Source organism: Aristolochia californica, unplaced genomic scaffold, assembly GCF_029961685.1.
Source record: "Aristolochia californica isolate CCGP_79_NKW_82.1479 unplaced genomic scaffold, dmAriCali1.0.hap1 SCAF_4, whole genome shotgun sequence".
Classification (NCBI taxonomy): Eukaryota; Viridiplantae; Streptophyta; class Magnoliopsida; order Piperales; family Aristolochiaceae; genus Aristolochia; species Aristolochia californica.
This window is the reverse complement of record NW_027182103.1, coordinates 39,700,725-39,717,690: the sequence shown is the minus strand read 5'-3', so window position 1 is coordinate 39,717,690 and position 16,966 is coordinate 39,700,725. Positions and strand designations below refer to the sequence as shown.

The window sequence follows — 16,966 nt, the reverse complement described above, 5'->3', positions numbered from 1 at the left end:
TTCCACAAATATTGATAAAACAATATAATTTATCCATTACAATAAACTAAGACTTCTTTTCTTGAGCTCCTCTACCTCTATACATACAACATGCACGAAATACTTCCCTTTAATACAATCTGGTTATAAAAAATTTTAGGATTCTTCATCTGAAATAACCTCTTTATTCATGATACATGCTAGCTATACAACAAAAGTTATGAAATGACAAATACCACAAATAGTTGTATTTATAGATTTTTAAACACAAAAAAACTGTTAGATTTATTTCTAGTGTAAACACAACCACCATAATTAATTTTTTTGGTGTTTCCTATGGTGTTGAAAACACCAAAAAAAAAAAAGTCGGTCAAATGACAGTTTTGTCAATAGGAAAGTTTTTCAATGAGAGATTTTTTCATCCATCATTTTTTTCTCCTATGACAGCGGAAGTAGCTCCTAAAGTGTTAGTAAGGCCACCAACTAGTGTTTTCTTTTCAGTGAAACCAAGATACCACAAAAGAGTATTAAAGAGACCAATAAATCATATTTAGAGTCTAGCTAAGTACATGACAATAAGGAAGGTTCATTTCGACTTGACAAATGCTTTTGTCCAAATCCAGTAAAGGCTTGTTAATGCACTAGGTAAGTGAAAGTGGAGAAAGTGGCTCCAAAAACGTTAGTGCACTGTGTAAGTGGAGAGTGAAAGTAGATTATACAAGTAATTGACTTTCACTCGTATAAGTGAAAAAATGAGTGTAAAAGTGAATTCATTCCATGAGACCATTGAATTCACTTTCACTCCTGTAAAATCAAAGGATTTCAAAGAATTTTTTTTGATGTATTCTTCTCCGTTTAGGAGGCTATTTATAAGACATTACATGCTTATTTTAGGTCCAATTTAGATCCTAAAATCAAGGTATAAAATCACAGATTAATGGAAACAATTAGTTTCTAAAATTATGCTAATCTAATTTACATACATTCCATTACAGTCTGCACACACTCCCCCTCAAGTTGGTGCATAGGTATCGGTCCTGCCTAACTTGTCAATTATACCATGAAATGCCTTCCCTGATACTGCCTTCGTGAGCATATCAGCCAGCTGACTCTCAGATTGAATAAAAGGGAATTGTATAATTTTTACATTGAGGTTCTCTTTGATGAAATGACGATCAACTTCAACATGTTTAGAGCGATTATGTTGAATCGGATTTTGTGCAATTACGATGGTTGCCTTGTTATCACAATGGAGATTCATAGGTTTGGCGTATTCAATCCCGAGGTCCCTCAGTATACACCATGAGTCATGCCTCAAAATTCAGCCTCAACACTTGATCTTGATACTACCTTCTATTTTTTGCTTTTCCAAGAGACAAGATTTCCTTCCACAAAAGTAAAGTAACCCGATGTGGATCTTCTGGTTGTCTGGTCACTTGGACAATTAGAATCTGTATATCCTTCAATATTAAAAATACCATTTTTTGAGAATAATAAACCTTTTCGTAGAGCACTCTTTAAGTATTTCAAGATCCGATAGACTGCTTCCATATGTTCTTCACTTGGTGCATGCATGAATTGACTCACAATACTCACTGCATGCTACATTGGGCCTTGTGTGTGATAGGTAGATTAATCTTCTAACTAATCGCTGATAATGCCATTTGTCTACTGGGATTTGATCTGGAAGAATTTTGAGCTTATGATTCATTTCCATGGGCGTCTCTATTGGTTTACAGTCAAACATTCTGGTTTCGGCTAAAAGATCCAACACATATTTTCGTTGTGAAAAGAAGACTCCATATTTCGATTTTGCAACCTCAATTCCAAAAAAATATTTAAGTTGTCTGAGATCCTTCATTTCGAATTTAGTGGCTAAATACTCCTATAAAGCTTGCATTTCACATGTGTCATCTCCTGTCGCGACCATATCATCAACATATACAATTAAAACTGTTACTTTTCCTTCTGTGGTTTATAAACAAAGTATGATCTGAGTGACTTTGTTTATAGCCAAATTCCTTCATTGTAGTCGAGAATCTCCCAAACCATGTTCTAGGTGATTGTTTCAGCCCGTACAATGACTTCTTTAATTTACAAACTTCATCTTGACCCAAAGAACCACTTTTAACTCTGGGTGATAGCTCCATGTAGACTTCTTCTTCTAAGTCTCCATTGAGGAAGACATTTTTAACGTCAAATTGTTGCAGAGGCCAGTCTCGATTCGCTGCTATAGATATATGAATGCGAATTGTATTGATCTTAAGTACTGGTGCAAAAGTATCCTGATAGTCTATCCCATTCCTTTGCGTATATCCTTTTGCAACTAGCCGAACTTTATATCTGTTAATACTTCCATCTGGTTTGTGTTTCAATGTGAACACCCATCAACATCCAATTGTCTTTACTCCTTTAGGTTGGGGAACAAGTTCCCAAGTGGCATTCTTATGTAGAGTTTCCATCTCTTTGTTCATCGCCTTTTTCCATTTTGGATTAGCTAATGCATCCTGCACATTACTAGGAATAGAAACCCTGGATAATTGATCAACAATAAATGCATACGATTTAATCAACCTATGGGAGGACACATAGTTGTTGAATGAGTATTTGGTCTTGGCTTCAAGATCTGGTTCATACTATTTTTTTGGAACTCCCCTATTCAATCTTTGTGGATATCTAGGGGGTATATTTTCTGTAGGAAGACATGTTTCATTAGACTCATCAAACACAAATTCATATTTACCTGAGGAGGAACATTCTGGGTTGATTCTTCAGTTGTTGGTGCAGACGGGGGCAACTCTGAGGATTCTTTAGGAAAAATTACTGAATCACAGTCTTGTTGCACATCATGACACTTGAAAAATTCATTCATCGCATCTAACTCAATAAACTCAACACATCCGCTATTTTCTTGTTGAACATTCTCTTCACTTCAACTCTCCCCCTGAAGAGATTTCCAAGAGACTCCCCCTGAATAATAAGGTACTGATTCATGGAAGGAGACATCTAGAGTCACATGGAGCTTTTGGGTGTGTGGATCATAGCACCAATATCTTTTTTGAAATTTAGAGTAACCACCAAATACACATCGCTTGACACATGGATCAAGTTTATTTCGCAAGATTTTTGGGATAAAAAACATATGTGGTACACCTAAAAATCTGGGGTTCAAGGTTCGGAAGATGGGGAATTGAAATCAGGGATTGCAACTTGTGTTGAGGAGTTTGAAAATCTAGTATTCTAGAAGGTGTTCGTTTGATGAGGCAAGCAACAGATTTGATAACTTTGCCCCAATAAAAACGAGGAATGTTCATGCCAAAGAGAGAAGCACGTACTACTTCCAAAAATTGTTTATTCTTCCTTTCTGCCAATCTATTTTGTTGGGGAGTATAGGTGCAACAGGTCTGATGACGAATTCCATGATTGGTCAGAAAATTCTCGAGAGAAGCATTGACAAACTCAGTACCATTGTCAGATTGCAAAACACGAATCTGCTTTTGGTATTGCGTATGTATCATTGTGTGGAATTTCTGAAATGCTAGACACACATCACTCTTTTTTATAAGCAGAGATACCCAAGGTATTCGAGTGCATTCATCAGTAAATCTCACAAAGTAATGAGCTCTAGAAATAGAGGAAACCTTGGTTGGACCTCAAACATTGGAATGAATAACTTACAAAAGGTTCGAAACTTTTATTCAAACTCGGTAAATAAGCGATACGGTGGCTCTAAGCCAATTCAAAGGTGTCACAATGAAAACTCAAATCATTCAAACCTAAAAAAAAGTTGTGGTCACAATTTCTTAAGATAACGAAAGGAAAGATGGCCTCATCGTCGGTGCCATAACCATATAATTGTTTGAGCATTATCTTCACTACTAGCTTGATTTGTCCGATTGATTTTCGATACCCTATTCTCTGTCAACTCCAAATAGTAGAGTTTACACCATCTAACACCATAACCAGGAATCGTCCGGGTTAGAATATCCTGAAAGACACAAAATGAGGGCCAGAAGGTTACAGTACAAGCAAGAGTGGAAGTAATTTGGCTAACCAGCCAAAGATTATATTCAAGAGATGGAACCACAAGGACAATTTCTAATGTAATATTATTAGATAATATAATAGATCCTTCTCCAGTAATAGAAGAGGTATTACCATTGGCTGTTGAAATAACAGATTGTGGAGAAGGTAGGATAGATTGTAACTGACTGAGATCCATTGTCATGTGATCGGATGCACCTGTATCAATAATCCAAGTTCTATTCTTAGAATTCACAGAGAATACTGATGTTTTATCGAGAATACCTGGATGGACAACATTTGTCGTAGGTAGCTGTTGATTATATTTCATGGATGTCACCATAGCTTTCCCATCAATCTTTTTTCCGGGTTTTTTTTTTTTGTGGAGAAATCCCCCCACTCTGGATAACCAATAATCTCATAACACCGTTGTTGTGAATGTCCTTTTTCTCCGCAGTGAGTGCATACCCGGTTGTTACCTTTTCCAGAGGATTGAGTGTTTTGACTGCTTGATGATCCTTGTCGGTTTTGGTTGACCAACATAGTTGAGTTCTCTAAGATTGGACAATAGCTCCCCATTTTCTGTCTCTGTTGATATTTTCGTCTGACATATGCGTATGTACTCTCCAAATCAAATTTGGGGTCTCTTCGCAAGATTTCTCAACAAACTTGATCAAACTCAGAGTTAAGCCCACTGAGAAAAATATGAACTCGAAGCCTAGCCATTGTAGAGTGCAACTGGATTAGCCCTTCGATTGTTCCTTCCTGAGATGTAGTTCTATGATCAATCTCTAGGAAAATAGTAACCAGTTCATTGTAATACGTGGATAATGGTCTACATTTTGTTTGGTAAAGAAAGATATCTGGTTTAGCTCAAATATATAGGTTTCATCTGATCCATCATAGAATGTTTTTGATACTGCTTCCCATATCTCCTTGGCAGTGGAGAGGCGAATAAATCGTTGTATTATCAATGGACTCATGGAGTCAATAAGCCAACTTTTGACCCTTTGATTTTCAGTAATCCATGTTCCAAGATTGGGATCCCACATACTAGTTTTCTCGTTTCGCCGGTGAGATATCCAACTTTGTTGTGAGTGCCAATTTGCATCTCCATGAGTTGGGACCATAATGAATAATTGGTCTCATCAAGGATGATTCCAGTTGGAAATGCAAAATTGTCTTGGTGGACGATAATCTGTGGTGATGGGATAAGTTCGGTTGAGGTGCCTGTAGTGGTGGCCTTCAATTTCCGTCATTGGGTTATCTAGAATAATCCCAATCACAACTTTGTCCGGTCTGGAAATTTGGTCCGGTCTTGTTTGATCGGTCCGGTTCGGTTCGGTCTAGTCTGGTCCAACTCTAATCAGGTTCGGTTCTGGTCCAATTGTGGTTCGGTTCGGGTGTGGTTCAGATCCACTGAGTTGACCCGCCGGTCTGGATTGGTTCGGTCGGCAAAGAAATAAAGGAACAATAGTTCCTAAGTTAAAAAAAAATTCACCTTTCGACTTCCTTCGGCGACGGCGGTGTCTGCAGCGATAACGGGGTGATCATCGGCGACGAGGTTTGGGCTACGGGACCGTCAGCAGTCGTAGAGAAAAAAACAGTTCGTCAGCTTCCTTCGGCGATAGTAGTGATCGACTGCGGTAGTGGGGCCGGTGGTGCGGTCGTCAGCAGTCGTTAGCATTCCTTGGTGATGAGGTTTCAGCTATGTGACCATCAGCAGTCACAGAGGAAAAAAAAAAAGAGTTCGTCGGCTTCCTTTGATGATAATTTTTTTTTGGCGACGAGAAGGAGAAGAGAATTCTCCTATTTTGATACCATGTAAAACCAAAGGATTTCAAAGAATTTTTTCCGATGTATTCTTTTCCGTTTAGGATGCGACTTATAAGACATTACATGTTTATTTTAGGTCCAATTTAGATCCTAAAATTAAGGTACAGAATCACAGATTAATAGAAACAATTAGTTTCCTACAATTATGCTAATCTAATTTACATACATTCCATTACAGTCTGCACACAACTCCTCTTGTTTCATTCAATGCTCCACGTTGAGATTAAACTAATTTAATTATATTTTAATGGAAAATGCTCATATTATTTTATTAATAAAATATTTAATTTATTTATTATGTCCATGACTTTTAATATTATATTAAATTACTAATTTAAAAGTGATAATTAAAGATATAGTAAAATTAAGAATTTGATCAAGCATCTAGAGTAAAACATTTATGTTTAAATATTCTATGTTTTATAATTAATTAAATTATTATTTTTATTTTACTTTTTAATTATTGTATTAATTTTGATTAAAAAATCTCTTATTTTGTTAATAAAATACCCTATTTATTTATTTGTTATATTCATGACTTTTAATAGTATATTAAATTACTAATTTAAGAGTGATAATTTAGATATTGTCTAGACATTATAAAAGTAACCAAGTTCGCTTAGGTATATTTTTTAATTTAATATTTTTTAATTTTTTATCTTATTTTTAATTTAAAACTTAATTAAAATTATCTTAATAATTTACTTTCGGCTGTAATATCGAAATGCATACTACCAAAGTTCAGAGCTATAGGAAATCATATGTCAGCAGCACTTTATTATAAAATTAATTACCTTCAGTACATCTCTCTCACAACAAGCTACATGTGAGTCTGTGACCGTTCACCAAAACTTCCCTTCAGGATGAACCCTTGTTGAGGACATACCAAGCTCCCAAAGCCAATCCAGTGACGAGTAAAGGTACAAGCAGCTGTAACAAATTCGAGAAGAACGAAGGTGCTCTCTGTGCTTCTACCGTCTTAGCTGGGACAAAGACTTCTTCTTCCTCGGCTTTGGCCACTTTGCCTGAACTAGATCCATCTACGATCCCGATTAGATAACTAGTCATCATGCTGATGGCTGTGGAACTATGGCCAACTTCCTCGAAAGCTTCAGTAGCGTCTCCTTTCCCTATCAATTTGGACACACAGAAAAATTAGCACCCTCTACCACTTAGTTCTAGTTTAAGACTACCGAGACAATTTCGGAAAACCAGAACATTCGGTTCGCCCAATTTCTTGCACCTCAGGAACTCCCTGACTTTTTTTTCTGAAGGTAAACGATTCAATCGAACTAGCGTGTTTCTCTTTCATTCGTTGATCAATCTGTAAACATCCTCCGATGGCTATGTCGATTCATTTTTTTTTTTTTTTTTTTTGCAGGTTATTAAGCTTGCAAAGGGACCGACTGATTATCGCAAAAAAAGAAATGAAATATACAGAGAATTTGTACCCGATGCCTCCACTAGAACATCGTCGCCTCCTGGATGATCTTCCAAAAAGTTGGTAACATCGTAAACCTACACAATGAAACAGATATTCCAATTGAAACCGAAAGGAAGAAGACATGTAGTTGTTGATCGCTTGGAAGAGCAAAAATTACAAAGACCTTTTGAGTATCCGTCTCGATTTTCTTACCTTGCCTCCAATGATCAGCCAGCAGTCATTCTTAGAGGTGTGAAGGGAGACCTCAGAAGCTGAGAAAGTCTTGAGTTCTTCCATTGCAGAGGAGAGGCGATCCAGGAAAAATGTATATTATTTGTCGAAGGCGGCCTTTTATTCTCGTCTGTGACACGCACCTGGCGCCAACCCTTGCTTTCCAAAGTCGTGCCTAATTGGTTGATCTTCTTCCGAATCTGTAGGTACAGCAGTGAATTGGTGATGTGGCCGCAACGTCAAGGCGTAAAATGGAAAGGAAATCCGAAGCGTTCAAGAAGATTTTGCTTATTTATTACGACACTCTGGCTTTTGCCATTAACAATGTTTTGTCGAATGCAACGCATGGAGATGGAAAAAGAAGAAGAAGAAAAGGGAGATGGATTCCTACACTAAATGCTACAAATCTTTCCAACAAAGTAATGTGCATAATACATGATGCTACAAAGTAATCTTCAATTCATTTAAAACATCATTCTGGCAAAGAAAATCAGATTAGATATGCAACTATGAAGCACATCTAGTGCATTAATCAGCTAACTCAAACCATATTGTTAAGTAAAAAAATTCTCACATTGAAAAATATTAATAAAATGTTAATGGGTTATAAGGTTTAACAAAATTTTATCAAAAAATGACTAGCTACTTAGGAAGTCTATTTTTCAATTTTATAATCGATTAATTTCTTTTAATGTGAACTTTTTTCTTAGTAATGTCTAAACTGAACGGGTCTGAAATGTAGGCACAAACTCCTAATAGAGTTTCAAATATAGACTCCCACCTAATGGAACCCACAACAAACAAATAACTTGGGGAACACAAATTGTGCCAAACCCACATTCACATCTTACTCTAAAACGGAAATAAATTGGAAAATTGAAAAAAAAAAAGAGAGAACAAAAGAAGTAAGAAGGAGATAGAAGAAGAAGATGTTTGCTTGTTAGGGGTCAAAGATCAACCCTTTATTCTTTTATAAATTAGGGGATGATTCACTAAGTGGATGGAGTGTAATTGGACAAAAATGCCCTTCATAAGTGAACTTATACATCAACATATAAAAGGGCATACAACAAAAGAAAATTTTCAACTTTGACCATACCAAAAATACACATGAGCAACCTTAACTTTATTGTTACTAAATTAATTACCTATAAAATTACTAAAATGCCCTTGACTTCTAATACGTATCAAAAGGACATGGACCTTTGAACCTTCATCTTCGATAATATTTCGAACTTGTACACCTACGCAAGAAATAAGTAACAAATAAGAATAGGTCAAATCCAAACCCATAGAGGTTCCACATTAAGCTCACCATGCTTCATGCAGTTTAGAACTTGCATGCAAGATTCCAGCTTAAACTAGTTAACAACTTCTTAGTAGCTTAAACCAGCTATAATATTATGGGAAGTTATGACATTATTTTTCACATAAAATAGTGGGCGAACATTAATTCTCCATCTAATAAAAGAAGGTCCAGTGGAATTTTTTTATCCAAAAAGAAACACAACAAAATAAATACTTTGAGAAACAAATGTATCATCATGTTTTCCCCAAAGGCTTGCCAAATAAAAAATTATGAAATCCAGGGACATAAGCAGAAGCAAAAGATTAGAATTTCTATACTTCCATTTTGTTTGTTATGCTAAAAATCATTAAATAATAAAACCATATAGAGAAGAAAATTCAAATAAAAAAGATGGATGATGATAAGAACTGACCACCTCATCGGATACTAGTGGTCACTGGTATGTTGCCTAGTGGCATTTCCACTTCTTCATCAGCTTTCCTACAGTCTTAAGTCTGAAAGTGAGCTTTTGATCTTCATCATATTGTAAAAATAATGAGGCAAAAAATTTAACATGGAGTCGTTTGATAAACTAATCAACTACATAAAAGCAAACCAGATGCATATCATATCACCTACACAAGAAATATTTGATGAGTGTGAATAATTAGAACAACAAAAATTGTTTCCTCATTCAAAAAAGATATAAAGAAAATAAAAAGCAGTTGGTTTCACTTGAGTATCTGAATTTTGAATTCTTGACAAAACCAAGATGTATAAACTTTCAATTTTAGCTTCTAGTCCCAAATATTGTAGATAAGTTCAAAAGGTTGTTCATCAAAGTAATGACCAATTGGTAGCTTAAATAGCTACAAAATGACAATCGTAGAACCTGATAAAAAAAGGTAATTGTCCATGCCATCTTTCAAGAGCACTGAAACCCAAAAATTAAAATTCTTCAGTGAATGGAAGTTGTTTAGTCAACAAAGGATAATTAAATTGCCATTTTTCAAATATACTTGCAAACTACCTGTTCACCAAATAAACACTAGAAAAATATAGAAGTGACATGAAAGAGAAAATAAAACTTACACCTTCTTTTTGGAAAGATAGTCTTCTCTTAGTGAGATCCAACCTTCCAATCTTTAAGCACGTAGAATGGAATATGTGGAGTTTGGTGGAATTAGCAATGTCAAAATAAAAAATAAAATATGCAAAGAAATTAAAATTTTGAAAAAATTGGGCATTTTCTCATGCAAGGGTACAATTAGAATTTTAAACACAAATATTTCTTCAAAGTTTTTTTATGCAAATATGCTCATTGCTTGCTCAGGCACAAGTTTGTGTCCTTATTTATAAGTTTCTTAGTGAAATTAGCCACTGTATTAGACTATTGTTCAAAAAGTTGCACGAGAAGGTTGATTGATCATACCTCTTTATTAATCGCTTCCCAATGGATATATTTTGGATTTCCTATTGTCTTATAATCGATTCTACCATCAATCAACCATTTTGAAAAAAAAAGTTGCAAGTTGGTATTGTGAGCCTTGAACATGTCACGTCTCAAGAACAAGTTGTTGACATGTTCACGAAGCCTATTGATTCAAAAAATTTAACCACTATATGCTCCAAGTTGGGAGTGTATGATATATTTTACACCACCAACTTGAGGAAGACTGTTAGAAGGTCAAAAGATTAGTGGTATACTTGTAATTTAGTTTAATCTATTTGGTCTTTCTTTTCAGCCATTAGGGTCAAGGGTATGATGTATTTTGTTCTTTTCAAGTAATTATTATAAAAGATGAGGGGGAGGATTCGGTTGAGTACATCGAACCCCAAATCATCCCTCCTCTCTTCCTTCACCTCGAGTTCCTCCCCTCCCTTCTTCTTCTCCTCTCAAACTTTTCACTAAACAACCTACTCTCCACCTCACCTCACTTCGCTTCTTCTCACTTCGGTTTCACAAAGTAACACTAATGGAATATTAAGATTTAACAAATTCTAAGCAACCCAAAGAGAATAATTTCATTGTCTTTGTGGGCTGACCATGTCAACTCATAAACCTTGCTTTGATACCATGTTGGAATTTGAAGGGAAAAATAATTGGTTAATAGTGTGTAAATTGAGTATATTGGGTATCTATTTATAATAGATAGAATACATAGAATCAATTACACTTGTCTTTACTTCATAATGCTTGTAGAAACTTGAACTTTTTAAATTCAACCTAACAACGAGTATTTTATATAGTCTATCAAATGCTTTTGCTAGAATGATTCCAAAGTGTACAATGCTTATAGCAAAGATAAAACAGAGTGAACATGGATTTCAAATTAAAGGTAAAAAGATACTTAGCGGCTTGTCCTTGGGGCTTGATTCTTCAAAAAACATAAATCCTAACTCATATGGATGCTTAGGTGTACTTGTAGATGTTTTGGCTAGAGAGTCCCACTTGGTTTTTGGGTGAAAAACTACTATAATTGAAGAATTCTTAACATTAAAAAATTGAACTGTTTAAGTGCATAAATGAATTTTTTGTCCAATAGCAAAACTCAAATGCAAACTTGGTTAAAAGTCATAGAAAAATTAACATTTTTCTCTTTGAGTTGTTAAACACATAGATAAGTCACTTATAAATTTTGGAGATCTATCTTGGTTATTAGGCTTCGAACTTCAAAAGTTTCTTTCCAAATGTGGTGGGCACCATTTGTTCAAACCTCTTTGTTCTGCAACAAGCTTATATCGTGGGCTATTGTTGAATATTCCTTTTATAGTAAGGGATTTTGTCTTTGAGAGCATTATTAAAATACTTCACCTTATTCAAATGTTTCTTTTATTGCTAGAACTATTGTTAGTAAGCTTGTGTACACGAATTTTATTTTGTTCGAACAATTCTTTTTCTTTGAGGGATTTTTGTTGATAAATTGCTAGAACTATTGTTAGTAAGCTTGTGTACAAGAATTTTATTTTGTTCGAACAATTCTTTTTCTTTGAGGCTTTTTTGTTGATAAAACATCATCTAAACATGCAATTTTGTTTTACCATTATTTTCCATATTGGTGCTTTTGCTCCTCAGCTCTATTCAACCTTTCCTTTTCAATTTTAATTATTGGTAGAGAGTTTTTTTTCGAAAATGTCTCTTTCTTCGAGCATCGAATATAGTTGATGCTTCTTCATTTCAAACTAGTTAGTTGTTCATAAATTCTTTTAGAATACACCATTAGTCTTAAATTGTTTGTTATAATCAAAATTGTATAAGTAAAGATCTTGAGACCAACTTTATAGGGTAATTAGGTGGCCGACATTTTGGCAAAGCATTCGGCTCATAGCACTTGACAACATGAATTTAACATTTTTTATGGTACATATGTATACATCATGCTATATATCATGTTTTGAGGACAAATATCAACTAGTATAGGCCTAAGTAATAAGACTTATAAGTAGGTAATAGATCAGTTAGAAGAATGTATACTATCAATAAAGATAGATTTTTATTTTGAATTTCTACATATGTAAGTGTAAGAATATAAATAATTATCATAGATGAATTTATATATTAATTTTTTAACTAAAATAACTATTTATATTTATTAGTGTTATCAAATTTGAACTGAATCGAGTGGTTGAAACCCACGAAGAGAATAAACTATTTCATATAACAATGGATAATTGGCCAATACTTTTAAAAGCCTTTTATTAGGACCCGTTACTCACCTATAGGGCCCTTAGTGACTCAATGACTTTTCTATTCCTCATCGATCAACTCGATGACCGATTGTTTGATAAGTTTAATCCATTGGTGGGCTGTTGTTATTGCTTCTTCTTTTGTTGTTTACATTTTTTGGAGAGACTAGTTGTTCGGACTTGCCATTGTGGGATTTCGTAACCTGGTTTTGATGTCATTGAAACATTTTGCAGGTGATTTGTCGTGTTGAATCAAGGAAATGGTTTAAAGATATTGTTCCCGCATTAGCGAGTTTATTGTTGCGAATGCCGTCTCTGTTAGAAGAGCACTACCAAAAGGCCGATAGCTTACTCTGTCATGCAAAAGATGGTTCCGTTGTTAAAACAGGCCTAAGGTTACTGGGTTCACAAGAAGCTAGGATTGTGATCCTCAGTCTGGTCTCTCTATTCTTCAATTTTTACCTTGTAACTCATCATTTTTTCATTTGAAATCTGGAACAATCAGGCTTTACTGTTACTTTGCCTCACTGCACTTGTTGTTGTATAATACGTACTATATGAATGCCAATGTTAAGTGCCTTCTTTTTCACAGGAATTGATCGACTCTTTGCTCTCATGCTCCCTTTTTTGTTTGTTTCCAATTGTTAATAAGGATTCGAAGCATCTTGCTCTTATCAACTTTGACCAGTTATTTGGGTATGTGATTGCTGACCATGACTTTTAGGTAATCTGTTTTGACTTTTGATCTATTTTGGGTATTGGACTGTGGTTAGATTTATAACAAAGGACACGGTGAACTTCATGTTTCTGTGGAAGAAAGTGGTGTTTCCCCAATTCCTAAGAATTTAACACCTTACACAATTGTTGGGCATATAGGTGAATTCTATCGTTTAGGTGGTGGCTAAGAATTATTTATAAATGGGTAGGCCTTCTGAATTAGTTCTAGGGTTTGAAAGAATTCCGAGACACTTCAAAGTAAGATCTCGTAACCACTCAAAACCTTGAACAAGATGAAGATAAGTTTCTATGTTGTTCACATTTGAACCAAGTAAACAATCATTGTCAAACATCTGCAATAGGTTTTGTGGAATATAAGTTTGTCAAAGACAGAAAATAAGTAAAAATTGCTAACTCTTTAATTGGCATAGCCGTTATTTCGATTTTCTCATTTTGTTGTAAAAAAGAAGTTCAACTAATGACTTGAACTTTATTACATGTTGATAAACAAATTTTTGTGTATCTTTCCTAATTACCTTGGTTTAATTCATAGTTTATCATCACAAGTTCAAAATTATGGTGATTTTTTAACGAGCCAGCGTCTTTGTCTTCGTAGACTACCTTGGATCTTCAGGAATTTTTCTTATAATTTTTATGATTTATGGGGTTTGAATGCTTTGCTAGTTTGTGAGTTAGTATACTTAAGTATATATTAGTTTATGTTTATATATAATTAGTGGCTGAATTTTTTTTCTTTGATTTGGTTTTTTTAGTATCTATATGTCAATGGAAAGCAAGGTCAAAAACATAAACTTAAGTGCCTCAAACATTATTTTGGACGGATATGTTCATCTATACCTGAAGGAAGGAAGGTAAGTCCTTTGAAGCACACAAACTTTTGGAGCGAGTCTGTAGTGCCTCTCTGCTCTTTCCTAGTGACTGACATAACTAGGACGGACGAAACCTTTAAACTGCGCTTGAATTTTTTCTTTTAATATTTTCAATGAGTTTTTTCATATTATTTCTGTTTCAAGATGGTATATCACTCTATCCATCTTTTTTATGTTTTCGAGAAAGGTTTTATAGAAGATCAACATCTTCACGCTCTTGAAGTAGATTTTGCCAACAAATATATTGGAGGAGGTGCTCCACGTTGAGGCTGTGTGCAGGTTCTCCATTTAAATGTTTGAATAAGAAGGGTTTACCTTTTTATTTCTTTGACCAATAATTATACTCTATTTTTTCTTTTTGACAATTGGAACATGATTTCTTACTACCGTCTTCTGTTTTAACTAATGTAGGAAGAGATCCGTTTTGTGATCAATCCTAAATTGATTGTTGCAATGCTTTTCTTGCCTTCCATGGCAGATAATGAGGCTATAGAAATTGTTGGTGTAGAAAGGTTTTCAAATTATAGAGGGTATATTCATGTTGCAAACCTTTTTCTTGGTTTACTTTATCTGTTCCCTTTTCCTGTATTCTGATGATTTCTGAACCGCACCCCTTTAAATGGTTGAGATTGAAGTTTCATTTAGGTTAATTTTAGTGTGAGTACACTAATTTATGAAGTGTGTGAGCTGGCTTTTATGGGCTTTCTAATCACATTTTACCCCTATTATGTAGTTATGCACCCTCATTTGTTTTCTTGGATGACTATCTTGATATGAGTAAATTAGATTCATTTGGGAGGCAGAAGACAAGGATTGTGGCTATCGATGCTTTATGCAACCCATGGATGAAACAATATAAAGTTGAGGGGCTCATTCGGTATATTACCTTCTTCTTGAGAGTAGGCACACTGGTGTCAATTTCGTAGATATGAATTCACTATATGTCAATGTGTTTAAAAAAGCACAAGCAGTTTTTCTCATTTAAACATTTCTGGTTGTCATTCTTTTTCAGTTATATTTTTTTTCTTCTATTGTAGCTCTTATTATTTACTCAGGTAATTTCTGAGCTGCACTGGTGGTTGATTGCAAACAGGGAAATAAATAAAGCTTTCTGTGGTTTTATTGATCAATGGGACTACCTAAAGTGTCAAAAGATTTTTCAAAAAGGTTTACCTTCTAAAGATCAATTTGTCCAAGACATCATCAGTGTAAGTGCTGACAGCAGTTGCACTGTTCAAGTGTGAACTTGCCCAATACACTTTATTTTATTTCATCACATCTCATTTGAGCTTTTTAAATGGATATTACTATCACAATTTCTTGGTATACATTGATTTTGAATTAAAAAGTTGTGTGGTTAATGCAAATCAAATTCTTCTCTTCAGGGTCATTGTGGAAAACCTGACCTTCTTGTTTTCTCAACCTCTACTGAGATGGAAAGTAAGAGGCCAAGAGATATGAACCTGATTGAAAATAGTAATCAGGAATATAATCAAGCTTCTAAAATTCAAGAAAATATCGGAGTAGCTACTGAGAATTGGGGATGTGGAGCTTTTAGGGGAGATCCAGAAATCAAAAGTGTAATCCAGTGGTTTGCTACTTCACAGGAAATTGTATCATATGATCTGCACAAACGACAACTATTTCATAATTATACTTAGTGTCCATGCCAAATTTTCTGCTACAAAACAATTTCTCGATAATCCTTTGTTACAATCTAGCTTCTGAAACTTGAGATAATTTACGGGCATTGAGACCCTTTATTCTCTATTATACATTTGATGACAAGAGCTTGTCAAGATTAGAAGAGGTAATTCTGAAGTGAACTAAAATAACAATTACACTTGTTCTAGCAATAAATTGGATACCGTCTTTCATTTATCTCCAGACAACAAAAGATTTGGTATATACAACCTGGAATTTTGGATTTGATATATTAGATATTGTCTTTCATTTGTTCTCTAGACAACAAAGATTTGGTATTTCAACCTGGAATTTAAAATACGAACCTTTTATCTTAACTTTTTGGCAGGTGAGTCAATGGATCTCCACCTCTTGAGTAGGTTGGCTTTTCGCATTTAAACGACTAGTCTTTTAGGTTGCATTGGCCAACCTCTGGACATGGTATCAGAGCCAGGTCCGGCACGTTCCGCCTTCGAATCCCGCGGGGAGCGGTAAGGGGCAAGGTGGGTGTCAGAGGTGGTTCCGGTCCACCTCTCTTGAGTAGGTTGGCTTTCCACACTTAAATGACTAGTCTATTAGGTTACATTGGACAACCTCTTGATAATCCTATCACATGAGTGGACAATTGGAGATCTTTGGAATATGTAAATGGAATACTCCTCTTAGAGATTAAAAGGGGAGACACAACTTGGCTTCTTTAACTGGTTTCTTCCTCCAACACCTTTGCAGACGATTCAATGAGACTGTGATCATGTATAGGGTTTTAAAAGAAGATTTTCCACTGCAAATGTCATAGGGGTTTGATATAAGTGAGGGTAAGTAAATCCTTAGTAATGTAGTGCCAATGATCATGAGGTTATCTATACATATTAAAGGAACGGAGTTTGGTTTTCTCAGGAAAACCCTATTCTGGATTGATCAGTTGTTTGTTCTCACCCAAGTTTCTAAGGTCCAACATAATTTCTATATTGTAAACTAGAAAAATGATTTGGAAATCTAACAAAAGCTAACAAAACTTTTATGTTGTAATCCAGAAATACGCTTTGCATTGTTTAAATAATTAATTTGGAATAATTACCTGGAATTTTATTTTTAATTTTTTGTTGAAACCAGTTGCACTAAAACCTCGAGGCTTTAGAGAAGGCGCAACAGACATATAAAAGGATAAGGACCGGCCCGATATAAATATCTCAATACTCTCCCACACGA

General features: G+C 34.8%; 1 protein-coding gene and 1 pseudogene across 1 annotated transcript; one reads left to right on the top strand and one right to left on the bottom strand.

The window, feature by feature from the left end:
* Window positions 1-6,592: 6,592 nt before the first annotated feature.
* On the bottom strand, window positions 6,593-7,604 carry LOC137961953 (cytochrome B5-like). The gene is made up of 3 exons (XM_068808608.1): window positions 7,475-7,604; window positions 7,290-7,356; window positions 6,593-6,968 (listed from the first exon to the last, which is right to left on the bottom strand). Exons 1-3 carry the CDS (start codon window positions 7,556-7,558, stop codon window positions 6,697-6,699), a joined length of 423 nt encoding a protein of 140 aa, XP_068664709.1. The 5' UTR covers window positions 7,559-7,604; the 3' UTR covers window positions 6,593-6,696.
* Window positions 7,605-12,519: 4,915 nt separating this feature from the next.
* Window positions 12,520-16,498, top strand: LOC137963325 (poly(ADP-ribose) glycohydrolase 1-like; annotated as a pseudogene).
* The last annotated feature ends 468 nt before the right edge of the window (window positions 16,499-16,966 follow it).